General features: G+C 39.3%; 1 protein-coding gene across 1 annotated transcript in view; it reads left to right on the forward strand.

Moving 5' to 3' along the window:
- Positions 1 to 17,542, forward strand: part of map3k5 (mitogen-activated protein kinase kinase kinase 5) — a 182,078-nt gene that overhangs the window by 93,263 nt on the left and 71,273 nt on the right. The window contains exons 7-13 of the mRNA XM_062033981.1: positions 195 to 365; positions 3,107 to 3,219; positions 8,313 to 8,472; positions 10,220 to 10,373; positions 10,474 to 10,581; positions 13,449 to 13,501; positions 14,008 to 14,103. Of these exons, the coding sequence (XP_061889965.1) occupies positions 195 to 365; positions 3,107 to 3,219; positions 8,313 to 8,472; positions 10,220 to 10,373; positions 10,474 to 10,581; positions 13,449 to 13,501; positions 14,008 to 14,103 (855 nt within the window). The remainder of the gene's footprint in view (positions 1 to 194; positions 366 to 3,106; positions 3,220 to 8,312; positions 8,473 to 10,219; positions 10,374 to 10,473; positions 10,582 to 13,448; positions 13,502 to 14,007; positions 14,104 to 17,542) is intronic.

Here is a 17,542-nt window from a genome sequence, read left to right on the forward strand (position 1 = left end):
ATCGGCTCCACTCCTGTGGAGCCCAAAGATTCACAGCCCTACAGGCCAGGATACAACTTATTTGACCGTGCAGTTATTTCATGTTTGTTGTTTTAAGCGTGTTTGGGTGTTCCAAGTCTGCTCTTACACAAGAGAAATAATTGTTAAGGATCAGCGCTAACAACTTTTGTGTGACTAACTTTTTTTGTGCGTAGGAGGAACCAGCCGGGCGACAGACAGAAGGCCCTGGACATCATGCTGCCCCTAGTGGAGGCTGATGAGCAGGTGGCGTCAGACATCTACTGCCTGGTGGGGAGGATCTACAAGGACATGTTCCTGGAGTCTCACTTTGCCGACACGCAAAGTCGAGACAGCGGCACACACTGGTGAGAGAATCTGCAATAATGTCTCTGCGTGCGTGTGTGTTAATGTAGCATTTATCAATATACGCTCAATTCGTCTCAATGGCGCGACTGTAAAATGACTTCCCCCAATCAACACCCAGTTTGACACATGGCCTTAGAGGAGTGACCGGAGGAAAAGCTCTGGGGAGAAGTTAAGAATACTAGACCATTTAAAGGCCTACTGAAATGAATTGTTTTTATTTAAACGGGGATAGCAGATCCATTCTATGTGTCATACTTGATCATTTCGCGATATTGTCATATTTTTGCTGAAAGGATTTAGTAGAGAACGACGATAAAGTTCGCAACTTTTGGTCGCTGATAAAAAAAAGGCTTGCTCCTACCGGAAGTAGCGTGACGTCACAAGCTGGAGGGCTGCTCACATTTCCCTATTGTTTACAATGCAGCGAGAGAGATTCGGACCGAGAAAGCGACGATTACCACTGTAGTAGAATTTCTGACCTTTTGACCTATATTTCTTGTCTTTTAAGAATGTCCGCTCATTTTCAATACTCTTGTATTTTTGTGCCATTGAATGGACCAGTTGTGGGACAAAAGTGAATATTAAGACGTGCCAACCTGTCTATAGAATGTGTTGACTGTCTAAAGGATTCGAGTTGTTATGGAACAGATAGGAAAAGCAAAACAAGACATTGACGCATTCGATAAGGAACGATGACGCACAACAGACATATAAAAAATGGCAGAAGACCGGAACTCGGGAGTGATTTTGGCTTGTGTGTGTCTTGTTTGCTCCGGAGTAACTTGTGGTTTGTCTGCACGACCAACTCAATTCAACCTGCACTTCTGATAATGGGTAAATAAATTTGTTGTACTAAACTACTTTTGTTGCCTGCTTAAGCTTCGGACAATCCACTACACCACATTAATTTGAGCCAGGATGAAAGATTCGTGGATGAGGAACGTGAGAGTGAAGGACTAGAGTGCAGTGCAGGACGTATCTTTTTTCGCTCTGACCGTAACTTAGGTACAAGGGTTCATTGGATTCCACACTTTCTCCTTTTTCTATTGTGGATCACGGATTTGTATTTTAAACCACCTCGGATACTATATCCTCTTTTGGACAGAAAGGAGGACTTTTTTTCTCTTCCATATGAAAATGCGAACATTATCAGCACTACTGTCTGATTCCAATCAATGCAAGTCATCAGAATCAGGTAATACACCAACTTATATTCTTGTCTTCATGAAAGAAAGGAATCTATATGTGTTAAACATGCTTGCATTATCATTAAACACCTTTAACTTGGTAACACAAACGTCTCTTTCATAAATAAATACATATAAATTATATATATGAATGAGGTAGATACCCTCGACTTGGTCAATTGAAAAGTAGATCGCCTGCTGAAAAAGTCTGGGCACCCCTGTTTTACACTAAACAATTTTTCAGCCAAATCTGAAGAAGTAGGAAGTGTTTGCTTGACTTTGGTGTTTTGTGGCAATGCACCTACTGGAAGTAGTGAAAATTGCAGCCTTACATGAAGCACAGAGCCTGGCTAAGAAACCCGCCTTAGTGTGAGGACAGTATTTATAAGGATTTATTGCAGCACAAACTCTTCTGGGACGCTACTATATACACCCAACCCCGCCCACCTCAATCCGTACAATTGACCACTAAATGGTAACACCCGAATAAGTTTTTCAACTTTGTTTAAATCTGGGTCCACATTAATCAATTCATGGTAAAGTTACATTGTTTAATGCATCCAGCGGGGCATCACAACAAAATTAGGCATAATAATGTGTTAATTCCACGACTGTATATATCGTATTGGTTGATATCGGAATCGGTAATTAAGAGTTGGACAATATCGGATATCGGCAAAAAAGCTATTATCGGACATCTCTAATTCACAGCCTTTGCTCAATACTTTGTTGATGCACCTTCGGCAGCAATTACAGCCTCAAGCCTTTTTGAATACGACGCCACAAGCTTGGCACACCTATCTTTGGGCAGTTTTGCCCATTCCTCTTTGCAGCACCTCTCAAGCTCCATCAGGTTGAATGGGAAGCGTTGGTTTTCATCCAGGATGTCTCTGTACATTGCTGTATTCATCTTTCCCTCCATCCCGACTAGTCTCCCAGTTCTTGCCGCTGAAAAAACATCCCCACAGCATGATGCTGCCACCAACATGCTTCACTGTAGGGATGGCGCTGGCCTGGTGATGATCTACTGATTTTCACTTTATCCTTATGGGGTGTTGTGTGTAGAATTTTGAGGACAAGAAGGTATTTTATTACATTTTGGAATAAGGCTGTAACATAACAAAATGTGGAAAGATGAAGCGATGTGAATACTTTCCGGGCGCACTATATGTAGGCTAACTTGATAGCAGAGCGAGGAAGGGGGAAAAAACATCAAGTTACTGATTGCTGTCGGGTGGAAATTGCTTTCAAGATCTCATATGTGCCGAATGAATGCGCCGTGTCCCATCTGGCTGTTATTGGCCTGTCACAACAAGCCAGAGGTTCTTAATAACCTTCATTCCCTCAGATGCGCACTTTACTCATTAGATGAATGTCCATGCTGCTGTCGTTACGTACCCCCAGCTCAATATTTCCTCTAATTGCAATCTCCAACTTGGAAGTGTTTCAGGGAAGCGGTCTTATTTCAGATGAGGGACGCTTTGGGAATTTTAGGATGACGCACGTCGTGGAAGAAGCATGTTTATTAAAGTTATTTGTCCTCGTCCTTTGAGGTTTAAAATGGGATTCGAGTCGGAGCCAACGCTGCACTCTGGTATCAACTACGCTGTTCTGCTCCTGGCTGCCGGACACCAGTTTGAAACCTCCTTTGAGCTTCGCAAAGTGGGTGAGTGGAAATTTGTGTACATTAAATACAACCTTATTTTTAACTGGACTGACTTGACTTATAAGGATATCCTTCCTTGTAACCCCGGGGAAATCTTACAGGTTAGTTGAGTAATTACAGTTGAAGATCCCTGCTTAAAATGTAGTAATGGCCATTGTACAAACCCCAAAACCAGTGAAGTTGGCACGTTGTGTAAATCGTAAATAAAAACAAAATACCGTATTTCCTTGAATTAGCGCCGGGGCGGTAATTAATTTAAAACCTCTTCTCACTCCGGCGCTTACCAAAGGCATGCGGTAAATTTAGGCCTGCGCTTATAAATCTGAGTGTGATGTAAGGATACCATCATGAAAAGCACATTTAATAAAAAATGTTTTATTATGGTCTTACCTTTACTTATAAATGAAGTCCATGCGCAGCTCCTTCTGAACTAAAGCATCGATAACTTGTTTATAGAAGTCTTCCTTATCTTTCTTCAGTTTTAAAAGTCTCTGTGTCTCGATGGAGATTTTCCTTTAATTATTACCTCCTGCTTCGATTGAAAGTCCAGTTTAGAAAACTGTTTTATTTTACATATGTAATCCTCCATGTTAAAAGTGCAAGCGAGAGGAAAAAATAAACGACCGCTGCTAACTTTTGCTGCTTGTTGTCACTTCTTCTGCAGCCGAGTAGTAGCAAGAAGGATCACTAGCGCCCTCTACCACTAGGAGGCGGGAGTCATTTAATGACTCATATTTGACACACGCAGCTCCGGTATATTAATAAAACATAGCTGCTTACTGTTATTTTTACCATACCGGTATTCAATAGCTTGGAGCTTAAATCCTACTGAATAGCTCTTTATCTTCTTCCCTTTATGCGATTGCAAATTATTGAAATCAGCCTCCTCCATTTTGAAAATGATGACAGGTGAAGTGTCACTCGTGACGTGACGAGTTTGACCCGCCGGAAATTCTAGGCATATGCTAATTATTTTGCGAAATGAGTTTGACCCGGCGGCAATTCAAGGAAATACGGTACAATGATTTGCAAATCCTTTTCAACCTATATTCAATTGAATAGACTGCAAAGACAATATATTTAACGTTCGAACTGGAAAACTTTTTTATTTTTTGCAAATATTAGCTCATTTGGAATTTGATGCTTGCAGCATGTTTCAAAAAAAAACTGGCAGAAGTGGCAAAAAAGACTGAGAAAGTTAAGGAATGCTCATCAAACACTTATTTGGAACATCCCACAGGTGAACAGGCTAATTGGGAACAGGTGGGTGCCATGGTTGGGTATAAAAGCAGCTTCCATGAAATGCTCATGTCATTCACAAACGAGGATGGGGCGAGGGTCACCACTTATAAAAATGTGTATCAAATAATTATAGTTGCATATTTCTTACAGATACAAAGTCTATAGGGCAGAAGCCTATTTGAAATTTGAAATTTGCCATTATATACTTGTCAGTGGCAGAGCAGGAAGAGGCTAGGAATCCAGTTGCAGTAACATTTGCCATTTTATGCGCTCATTCGCACAAACATATAGCTGGGCCCAAGGCACGGCGCGTGATCTGCATATAAGGCCCTGTGTTGGACACACCAGACGCTGGTGCTGATGCTATAACGCTGGTTGCAGAATGCTGTCGCTGTGTGAAAGCGCACACCGTTGCAGCAATATCCCATGGAAAAGGCACATAAATCTTCTATTACAGCTCCCATGGTGCACTCCTACAGGATCTCTATGTAAAAAGCCTTGTGATGAGACCGTTTTGAAGTCCCACTTACCAAATTTGGTTATTTTCTCGATAAAAAAAAAGCTAATGTTTACTTTCATTGCTCAGTGTCGAGTGAAGCAGACCGGCATCAGAGGCTGAAAAGCTCCTAGGTGCTCAGGAATGCCAGACGCAGGGCAGGCAGGGCTTTAGGAATCAGCCTGCATTAGATTATCCCCGCCCCTTTAGATATCTTAAAGCCTGCTTATCACCATGACTTCTCCCCTTAACCGTTATTTAGTTTTTTTGCTGCAGGCCGAGGGAACAGCAATTTCCCGAGGTAGCACCAAATATGTTATATTGTCTTTTCTATATAGTATGTAAAAGTTATACATCACAGCATATTATAACAAGCATGATATGAGAGCAATTTATTAAGTAATCATGTATTTTTCTGCACAGCATAAGATATTATGAGTAGTGGCAATGGCACCAGAAATGTGATTATTACTACTACATTACTACTCTTGCAACACATTATGTTAAGTATCGCAGCTTGTTTACCAACCATTCAAATAGAGTAAATGTGTCCTTTTTTTGCATGGCATGTATTATTATTTACACTACTTTTCAATAAATAAAATGCAAAAACAATACAGTACTTAGTTTGTACATGACAAGCAGTCATGTTGGCACAAAGAGTAAATATGGAGACACATGCAGAAAAAAACCCCCACAACTTTACATTTTATTGAAAATCTGGATAAACGTGTGTACATTATTATTTTCACCATTGACTATGGTTTATTAACAATAAAAATAATAATAAGCAATTTAGTCTTAGAGAAGGTCTGCGCTATGCTGAGTGACATTATGGTTTTACATCCTGTTGAATATTACAGGTTTGTCAAAACAACATATTTAATGGTGGCATCAATGTTTGGTACGGTATGGCTTTAGGGGTTTCCTAATACAACACTGTAAAAAAAAAAAAAAAAAAAAATCTGCACAATTTACCAGGAATTCACCGTAAAAAAGACAGTCAAGATGTAAAGGACAATACGTTATGTTGATGTTGAATCCGTAAATTTTACCGTTAATAACTTTCTTATAATAAATTACTATGAAAAAAATATATATATTGTTAACCTGTTGTTAATAAAAAAAATAAACTATAGAATTTAGGTAAAATATTGGCAGCTGTGGTTGCCAGGAATTTACCGTAAAGCAAATTAGGGCCAATTTGTCGTTCAGTATTCAGTACTGTCGCTACTAAATAAAAACAGGTATCAATGTATTTTTTGCCTGTGAGCACTAGTGTTGTTACCAATGTTTTGGTATCGGTACTGGTATCAAAAAGTATTTAGATACTTTTCTATATTTTTCAAAATTAAGGGGGCCACAAAAAAAATCATTATTAGCTTTTTTTGGACTGAAAATCTTATCACTAAAAGAATGATTTCAGAAGACTGAAATAAAGTGGCATTAAATAACTATTTTGTCTTTTAGTAGTATTGATGGCTTAATGGATTATTAATCTACTTCTTCATGTACTGTTAATACCTGGTTGCTATCTGTTTTAACACGTTTTCTTCACACTTCTGTTAAAATGGGATTAGCACTTATTCTTCTGTTGTTTGGATACTTCACATACATTTTGAATAATGCTGAAAATTTGGGTATCGATCCAATAGCAAGTAGTGATGATAAAAGTATTTATGTAATCATTGTCATACCGACTGTACGGCCGTTGTACTTGGTATCGTTACAGTCGATTATTGTATAGATCCACCCATTTCAGTGTTTCCCATAAACTGCCAAGATACCTGTGGCGGTGGGGGCGTGGCTATGGGCGTGGTCACCATGACATCATCGAGCAATTTGCATAATTTACTACAATGATATGATTTTCTCTAAAAAGGCTCAAAAAATGTATACTTACTAATTAATAATAACAGTTTTGTTTTAAACGTCCATCCATCCATCCATCCATCCATCCATCCATCCATTTTACAATATAATTACAACACTTTATGTACATATCTATATACAGATTTGAACAATAAGTTATTCACTGAAATATATTTATTAATTGTGGTTCTTACAAAAAATATATCTTATAAAATATAAAAGCTAAAATGTCTCTTAAAGCTCTGCCCCTTTAATTAGTGCATACTAAATAATTTAACTTTAGCCTACTACTACAACCATATTATTTACCAGCAACATAAAGTGAAACAGAGGCAGAGGTGTCCTGCCACAGTCAGTAACAAATAAACAGAAAACAGTAGTGGTCAAATACAAATAAGGCCACAAGAGAAGTATCCTACACTTCTCTTTTGTAAAGTAAATCTGAACAGCCTATATGGGCATTTACATCAACTATATGATTTGCCTGAGAAGCTGGAAAGGACAAAATAAAATAAAAATATTTTTTTAATTTTTTTAATTTTTTTTTTATTTGTGGTGGACGTAATTATTTCGTGGCGGGCCGCCACAAATAAATGAATGTGTGGGAAACACGGCATTTGTTTACATTCAGGAGCGCTAGTTTGCTGTTAGCGGTTAGCTATTGTCTCCTCCTGCAGTGTGTAGTGAAGCATGTTTAGCTATTTCTCGTGCTGCAGGGATAAAACTTGCAAGAAAGTCAGATTATTTGTCGCCATGGAGGCGAGAATCTGGGATTTAGAAGTAGCTAAAACACTGTAAAGGGGTCGTTAGCTGTGAGCTGGGCCCTGCAGTGCATTGCTTCACCTTTATTGTTAGTTTTAAAGTCAGTCTTCAGTCTCCACATTGTTTCCGCTTGTAAGCGGTCTGTACGCGTGTTGACACCCGACATGCGCCACGGCTCATATAACACCACGGAACAGGCAAAAAAAAGGTACCGGCAGTATAGTACCTTTTTACCTCATTAGTGCCGCGGTACTTTATTATTATTATCAGTACAGTACTACTTGGTATTGACTTGATATCAAAGTATCGATACTTTGAGCAACCCTAAAAAGCTTTATTTGTTTTAGACATGTATGTTGAAGAGGTTCATTTAGCCTACTGATGTGTATTTATAAATGGTTGATTAATAACGGCTAGTAAGGTAAAGTTTTTTACCTGACAAGTTTCGGCTACCTTGTATCTGTAGCCTTCATCAGAAGACACCTCTGATGAAGGCTATAGAAGCAAGGTAGCCGAAACTTTTCAGGGACAAAACTTTTCCTTACTAGCCTATGTTTTAGACATGCTTTATTAGTTACATTGGCATCATCACATGATTAATTTTCAGTTCTGAAATGTACTGAATGCATCCTAGTTGCCTGAAATAGCATCAATAGCATTCTAATTTGACGCTCACTTGTTTCTGGAAATGTTGTGTTTTGCATTGTTGTCGCTTCACCAGGTGTGAAACTGAGCAGCTTGCTGGGAAAAAAGGGCAGCCTGGACAAGCTGCAGAGTTACTGGGATGTGGGCTTCTTCCTGGGCGCCAGCATCCTGGCCTGCGACAGCACCAGGGTCATCCAGGCCTCCGAGAAACTCTTCAAACTCAAAGCCCCCATCTGGTGAGAAGGCATCGCCAGATACTTGGGATTAAAATTGCCCAAAAAGGCATCCATCTGCGGCAGGTGTCTGTGATTTATGGCGTGCTCCACTTACCACGGAGAGCTCGGCTGCCATCTGCGGCCCGTCTGCAAGCATCTGGGGATGGAGAAAATAAATATTGCAAGGAGCTCATTGGCTTGTTTGAAGTACTCAAATAGAGCAGCATTGTGTCCTCATATAGAAAGTTTATATGCTAAATTATTGCTAAAAAATACTGCCATTATTTGTTATTAGTCCTATATCATTAATAAATAGTGATATATATTTACATTATTATCATGTATTATTGTGGTGCAATTAATATTATTGTAGTTATTGCAGTGCTCCCTCATTCTTGCTGAGGTCATCCCAATATTAGATATGGTATGCAGTATGATGCCACTACAACCACAGTAATGAATATTTTAAGTACCATATTTTTCGGACTACAAGTCGCAGTTTTTTTTCATAGTTTGGCCTGGGGTGCGACTTATACTTAGGAGCGACTTATGTGTGAAATTATTAACACATTACCGTAAAATATCAAATAATATTATTTAGCTCATTCACGTAAGAGACTAGACGTATAACAGTGTTTCCCATAAACTGCCAAGATACCTGTGGCGGTGGGGGCGTGGCTATGGGCGTGGTCACCATGACATCATCGATTAATCTGCATAATTTACTCCAATGATATGATTTTCTCTAAAAAGGCTCAAAAAATGTATACTTACTAATTAATAATAACAGTTTTGTTTTAAACGTCCATCCATCCATCCATCCATCCATCCATCCATTTTACAATATAATTACAACACTTTATGTACATATTTATATACAGATTTGAACAATAAGTTATTCACTGAAATATATTTATTAATTGTGGTTCTTACAAAAAATATATCTTATAAAATATAAAAGCTAAAATGTCTCTTAAAGCTCTGCCCCTTTAATTAGTGCATACTAAATAATTTAACTTTTGCCTACTACTACAACCATATTATTTACCAGCAACATAAAGTGAAACAGAGGCAGAGGTGTCCTGCCACAGTCAGTAACAAATCAACAGAAAACAGTAGTGGTCAAATACAAATAAGGCAACAAGAGAAGTATCCTACGCTTCTCTTTTGTAAAGTAAATCTGAACAGCCTTTATGGGCATCTACATCAACTATATGATTTGCCTGAGAAGCTGGACAGGACCAAAAAAAAAAGATATATGTTTTTTTATTTATTTTTATTTTTATTTGTGGCGGACGTAATTCTTTCGTGGCGGGCCGCCACAAATAAATGAATGTGTGAGAAACACTGTATAAGATTTCATGGGATTTAGCGATTAGGAGGGACGGATTGTTTGGTAAACGTATAGCATGTTCTATATGTTATAGTTATTTGAATGACTCTTACCATAATATGTTATGTTAACATACCAGGCACGTTCTCAGTTGGTTATTTATGCCTCATATAACGTACACTTATTCAGCATGTTGTTCACTATTCTTTATTTATTTTAAATTGCCTTTCTAATGTCTATTCTTGGTGTTGGGTTTTATCAAATACATTTCCCCAAAAAATGCGACTTATACTCCAGTGCGACTTATATATGTTTTTTTTCCTTCTTTATTATGCATTTTCGGCCGGTGCGACTTATACTCCGGAGCGACTTATAGTCCGAAAAATACGGTATACGTTTTCTGATAGTAATTATCATGTGTTTGGTGGACTTTAGGTATCTTCGGTCCCTGGTGGAGACCATTTTGATCTATCAGCACTTCAAGAAGCCAGGCGTAGAACAGCCCGCTCCCAAACAAGAACTGGTGGACTTCTGGATGGACTTCCTGGTGGAGGCTACCAAAAAAGATGTCTCCTCTGTGAGGTTTCCTGTAGGTGGTTCAATATTATTATTTTTTTTTTTATTTCTTTTATTTTGGAAAAACAGATGATGTCATCCTTAAAAAAACCTGATTGTATCCCTTCCCTAAGGTGTTGATATTGGAGCCCACTAAAGTGTACCAACCGTCATATTTGTCCATAAACAAAGACGTGGATGACAACACGGTGTCCATCTGGCACGTCGCTTCTGATGACAAGGTCTGTCTTTCATTTTCTATTTTTCATTTGCTCTTTTTTGGTCTTTTCTGTGAAAAAAAATGTTTTCCCTAAAAAAACGCATGTTGTTGCTTTGTACCGTAGTATCTGCATAGGTTTGCATTTTTAGTAGTGTTGAGAATTACAATTATACAGTAAAGGAAAACACATGGCCACATGTTGATTCTTGAATACAAACCCCGTTTCCATATGAGTTGGGAAATTGTGTTAGATGTAAATATAAACTGAATACAATGATTTGCAAATCCTTTTCAACCCATATTCAGTTGAATGCACTACAAAGACAAGATATTTGATGTTCAAACTCATAAACTTATTTTTTTTTTTGCAAATAATAATTAACTTAGAATTTCATAGCTGCAACACGTGCCAAAGTAGTTGGGAAAGGGCATGTTCACCACTGTGTTACATGGCCTTTCCTTTTAACAACACTCAGTAAACGTTTGGGAACTGAGGAGACACATTTTTTAAGCTTCTCAGGTGGAATTCTTTCCCATTCTTGCTTGATGTACAGCTTAAGTTGTTCAACAGTCCGGGGGTCTCCGTTGTGGTATTTTAAGCTTCATTAAGCGCCGCACATTTTCAATGGGAGACAGGTCTGGACTAGAGGCAGGCCAGTCTAGTACCCGCACTCTTTTACTATGAAGCCACGTTGATGTAACACGTGGCTTGGCATTGTCTTGCTGAAATAAGCAGGGGCGTTCATGGTAATGTTGCTTGGATGGCAACATATGTTGCTCCAAAACCTGTATGTACCTTTCAGCATTAATGGCGCCTTCACAGACGTGTAAGTTACCCATGTCTTGGGCACTAATACACCCCCATACCATCACACATGCTGGCTTTTCAACTTTGCGCCTATAACAATCTGGATGGTTCTTTTCCTCTTTGGTCCGGAGGACACGACGTCCACAGTTTCCAAAAACAATTTGAAATGTGCACTCGTCAGACCACATAACACTTTTCCACTTTGTATCAGTCCATCTTAGATGAGTTCAGGCCCAGCGAAGCCGACGGCGTTTCTGGGTGTTGTTGATAAACGGTTTTCGCCTTGCATAGGAGAGTTTTAACTTGCACTTACAGATGTAGCGACCAAGTGTAGTTACTGACAGTGGGTTTCTGAAGTGTTCCTGAGCCCATGTGGTGATATCCTTTACACACTGATGTCGCTTGTTGATGCAGTACAGCCTGAGGGATCGAAGGTCACAGGCTTAGCTGCTTACGTGCAGTGATTTCTCCTGATTCTCTGAACCCTTTGATGATATTACGAACCGTAGATGGTGAAATCCCTAAATTCCTTGCAATAGCTGGTTGAGAAAGGTTTTTCTTAAACTGTTCAACAATTTGCTCACGCATTTGTTGACAAAGTGGTGACCCTCCACCCGTCCTTGTTTGTGAATGACTGAGCATTTCATGGAATCTACTTTTATATCCAATCATGGACCCACCTGTTCCCAATTTGCCTGTTCACCTGTGGGATGTTCCAAATAAGTGTTTGATGAGCATTCCTCAACTTTATCAGTATTTATTGCCACCCTTCCCAACTTCTTTGTCACGTGTTGCTGGCGTCAAATTCTAAAGTTAATGATTATTTGCAAAAACAAAAAATGTTTATCAGTTTGAACATCAAATATGTTGTCTTTGTAGCATATTCAACTGAATATGGGTTGAAAATGATTTGCAAATCATTGTATTCCGTTTATATTTACATCGAACACAATTTCCCAACTCATATGGAAACAGGGTTTGTAGATGCCACACTGTACAAAACTTTAACCTTTAACTTGGATTTAATTAGCAATATATTAGTACAGTAGTACCTCAACGTACATGCCTAACTAGTTCTAGGACATAGTTTGTAACTCAAAACACTAGTATCTCTAATCACCGCCACCCGTTGAAATGATTTGAAATCCATTTAATTGGTGCTTGGCCCCCAAAACAGCACAATTTTAACATGTAACATACCTTTAAAAAACAAACTTTTAGATAAGAGATATTGTATGAGAGAAAATACAGTAAAATGTAGTACAAACAACTACAGTAGTGTAATAGTAATGTATAGCATTTATCTTGGAGAGTGGACTACTACGGTATCTCCTTCCAGCTGCTCCTCCGTCAAACACACCATCAGCAGCTTCTCCATATTTTCATGAATAAATGTCTGCCCTCAACTTCTCGAGGACTTTTCCATCTTGGCGTATTCAACAAGGCTAAAATAATTTCCCAGTGTATCGTTGATATATGAAACAAATATTCAAATTTAACATGGGAAAAAAAAAAAGATGATAAAATCACTCCATTTGATTTAACTTAATGTGTGACCAAAAATAGAGCAACAGTTTACCTAAAAGGACAGTAAAATTCCCCCTAAAATCTGACATGACATGATATTTTTATTTTGTCGATTAAGAGATTTGAGCAAAAAAAGTAGAACAAAATATTGATCCTAATAAAATTTGTATACGCTCTCAAAAATAATTAAATAATTTTTCAGTGTATCGTTGATGTATAAACAAATTTTAAACAATCATATTACAATTGAACACGAAAAAACTCTTATATAATAAAATCGTTCAAAATAACCAGATTTTTGGCCCAAAATGGAGCAAAAATTTACCTGAAAGAACATTGTGTTAAATAACCTCTTTTCACTACTAAAAGGTCAACCATCAGATTTTCAATCATGTTACAAATGTCCCACTACTATAACTCAGCTCTCAACATTATATTGTACTCTACACTAAACGCAGTTATACATTATCTACCGGAAGCTTCATCCATCCATCCATCCATTTTCTACCGCTTGTCCCTTCCAATGACGTTTTATTTATGGTTGTGTCCTGCAGAACAAGGGCATCCACGAGTGGAACTTCAGCGCCACTTTTGTGCGAGGCGTCAGGTCAGTGCCAAAGCCAATGTGTGCATGCACAGTACATGTAGCGATAAAAACAAGTGTTACATTTAATTCACAGGCACATTATCACCCCTTAGCCTTGAAAAGTCAACCATAAATAGCACAGCGCTCTGCTGTGGCCGGTTAGTATGAATTTTGCTCTCTATTTCCACAAACCTCAGAGGAATTGAGTGTCAGCACGGAGACATGGAGGGCTTTGCTCACATGTTGCTAGGGAACGACTCATTCTCGGAGCCCACTCAGCCTGCAGTGAGACACAATAACATCTATCCAAGCACATGTACTGCATAGTCACTCCGTAACGCTGACCCACTTGCAGCCAAGCGCATGAGAGTTTGCATATAATCGGTGAATTTGAAGCTATCTTTCCATTCCAAACCAATTATCATAATGCATCTTTTTGCTTCTGCATTCAGCACATGCACTTAACCTTCTTTCTCTATGTGAGTCGTGTCCCCTCTCATGGCAATGCGTCCACTGTCTCTCCGCAGCATCTCCAAGTTTGACGAGCGGAGCGCTTTCCTCTACGTCCTTCACAATGCGGAGGACTTTCAGATTTATTTCTGCACCGAGATGCACTGCAAAAGGTGGGTGTGCGTTTCCCCCCTGACCTCCCTCTTCTTCTCACAATTTATTTTTCAGTTTAAATACTGATATTCCAATAAAACCATCACCAAATAGTATACAGCAGTGGTTTTCAAACTTTTTCCACCAGGTCCCACCTCAGGAAAAAAATGTCTCTTCACGTACCACCATAATAACCGACATTAAAATGCAGTAGCGTAGTAGGCCTAATGATTCATTAAAAACAAGGCAGAGCTTTTATTTAAAGGCCTACTGAAACCCACTACTACCGACCACGCAGTCTGATAGTTTATATATCAATGATGAAATCTTAACACATGCCAATACCGCCGGGTTAACTAATAAAGTGCAATTTTAAATTTCCCGCTAAACTTCCGGTTGAAAACGTCTATGTATGATGACGTATGCGCGTGACGTCAATCGTTGAACCGGAAGTATTGGTACACCATTGAATCCAATACAAAAAGCTCTGTTTTCATCTCAAAATTCCACAGTATTCTGGACATCTGTGTTAGTGAATCTTTTTCAATCTGTTTAATGAACAATGAAGACTGCACAGAAGAAAGTTGTAGGCGGGATCGGTGTATTAGCGGCGGACTACAGCAACACAACCAGGAGGACTTTGAGATGGATAGCAGACGCGCTAGCCGCCGACCTCACCTTGACTTCCTCCGTCTCCGGGCCGCCGACCGCATCTATGATCGTCGCTCCGTCGATTGCTGGAACGCAGGTGAGCACGGGTGTTGATGAGCAGATGAGGGCTGGCGTAGGTGGATAGCTAATGTTTTTAGCATAGCTCTTTGAGGTCCCGTTGCTAAGTTAGCAACAGCATTGTTAAGCTTCGCCAGGCTGGAAAGCATTAACCGTGTAGTTACATGTCCATTGTTTAATAGTATTGTTGATTTTCTATCTATCCTTCCAGTCAGGGGTTTATTTCTTTTGTTTCTATCTGCATTTAAGCACGATGCTATCACGTTAGCTCCGTAGCTAAAGAGCTTCGCCGATGTATTGTCGTGGAGATAAAAGTCACTGTGAATGTCCATTTCGCGTTCTCGACTCTCATTTTCAAGAGGATATAGTATCCGAGGTGGTTTAAAATACAAATCCGTGATCCACAATAGAAAAAGGAGAAAGCGTGGCATCCAATGAACCCTTGTACCTAAGTTACGGTCAGAGTGAAAAAAGATACGTCCTGCACTACACTCTAGTCCAGGGGTCCTCAAGTACAAATCTTGAAGGTCCACAAATGTTATTTTGAAACAGGCTGGGTCCGTTTATTATCGGTCAAACTTATATAGTAGCAGGAGGCAGGGGCGCCGAAAAGGGGGGGTAAAGGAGACGGATTCTAGGGGCCCATGATGGAGGGGGGCCCAGAGAGGCCCCTAATGATGATGAAATTATAATACAGGGGTCCCTGTAAAGATTATTTTCATGGGGCCCAAAATCCCTAGTGGCGCCCCTGGCAGGAGGTAGGTAGTAGTTTAACATTTTCTTAAACTTAACAAAAATAAAATAAATATCCAATAAAATACATTAAAGATTTTCTTTGAAACAAAATTAAATAAGAACTTAAATAAAATAAATATTTCAGTACGTCTGGTAGCTGTGGCATCAGAGAGTGGGATTTGATTTATTTTAGCTGTCATTTCCTCCTTTTCTTTGCCTTCTAACATGGCACCCATCACTTCAGTCAAACATTCTTTAATTATTTCTGCATCAGAGAATAGCTTCTTGTGTTTACCCAAAACCCATGCCACTCTGAGTGAGCACTCTGTTGCTATTTGTTGTTGTGTCATAGATTTAACAAAAATCTTGCTTGATGACTGATGATGATATGACTTTTTCAGCCTGGTGATTTCTTTTTTTCTTAGCTCCGAATCATGAGGAAATGTCTCTTCAAATTCGCGGTGCTCTTTCAGATAGTGACGTTTCAGATTTTCACTTTTCACCAGAGCAACAGTACTGTTGCATATTAGACATATTGGTCTGGTACTTGCAGTAGGTAGGATGAAAACAAATTGCTCTGTCCATTCTTCCTTGAAACGTCGGTTTTCCCTGTCCACCTTTCTTCTACCAGCCTGAGCCAACTTGGAGCATGCCGTTGTGATTTGATTGACATTCAGTGACTGACGAGTGAACAGTTAGCGAAGTAGCGATACGAGACAACTGTGTGCCTGCAGCGAAAGGTTCCATGCATGTGGCATGAGCGCTGTGTGACCCAGGTGGTAACAGCCTATCAGCCCGTTGTTGTGATAGAAATGACAACCCATACTCTGATTGGCTGATTCCGCAGCCAATCAGAGTGGCGTTCTCTCGCTCTCACTCCGTCTCTCTCTCTCAGGGAGAGAGACGGAGTGAGGGAGACACAGAGAAGTGTAAACAAACGTGGAGACATTTGACTACAAACAACAAAGAACGTTGACTTGCGCTAGCGATATTTCAAAGATAAATACAATTATTATATTTTTTTATAATAATTATAATTATTAAAAAAAAAAAAAAAAAATGTTTTATTTTTTTTTTACTATAATTCGTGCTGGGTCCGGACGGACACGTCGCTGGGTCCGGACATGGACCGCGGTCCGCCTGTTGAGGATCACTGCTCTAGTCCTTCACTCTCACGTTCCTCATCCACAAATCTTTCATCCTCGCTCAAATTAATGGGGTAATCGTCGCTTTCTCGGTGCGAATCGCTCTCGCTGCATTGTAAACAATGTGCAAATGTGAGGAGCCTTTCAACCTGTGACGTCACGCTACTTCCGGTACAGGCAAGGCTTTTTTTTATCAGCGACCAAAAGTTGCGAACTTTATTGTCGATGTTCTCTACTAAATCCTTTCAGCAAAAATATGGCAATATCGCGAAATGATCAAGTATGACACATAGAATGGATCTGCTATCCCCGTTTAAATAAAAAAAAATCATTTCAGTAGGCCTTTAACAAATATATTCAATATGTTTGGCTATTGTAACATTACAAACAGTTTGAACAATAACACTGTGTTTAAATATAGGAAGTTAGTCTTTGGCGTACCACTATCTAGTGACTAGATGGTGGTACGCGTGCGGTATACAGTATTTCGCAATGTCTTCTAAAGGGGCAATACAATAGAAATTAATATAGATATACAATGGAACCTCAATGAACAAACACCCACAACTCGAATGAAAATATGCTTTGTTGTGCGAAACTGGTCTCCGTGTATGATCGTTTCATCCACCCACTGTCTGCCTGCAGTGCAGCCATTTTGTGCCTGTCATCACAGTCATTGTGGGCGGGCTGATCGCACTCCCCGCTCCCTGTTAGCTACTTTGTGTTCTTTTTAAGGTTTGTTTTTTAGCCTTTTTACAACTTTTTTCTAGTTTTGCTAGTGCAATATGAGTCCAAAGAAAGCTTTAGACAAGCGATGTGTGGTTTGAAACATTCAGGAAGTATGCATAGC

Source organism: Entelurus aequoreus, linkage group LG23 (genome assembly GCF_033978785.1).
Source record: "Entelurus aequoreus isolate RoL-2023_Sb linkage group LG23, RoL_Eaeq_v1.1, whole genome shotgun sequence".
Taxonomy (NCBI): Eukaryota; Metazoa; Chordata; class Actinopteri; order Syngnathiformes; family Syngnathidae; genus Entelurus; species Entelurus aequoreus.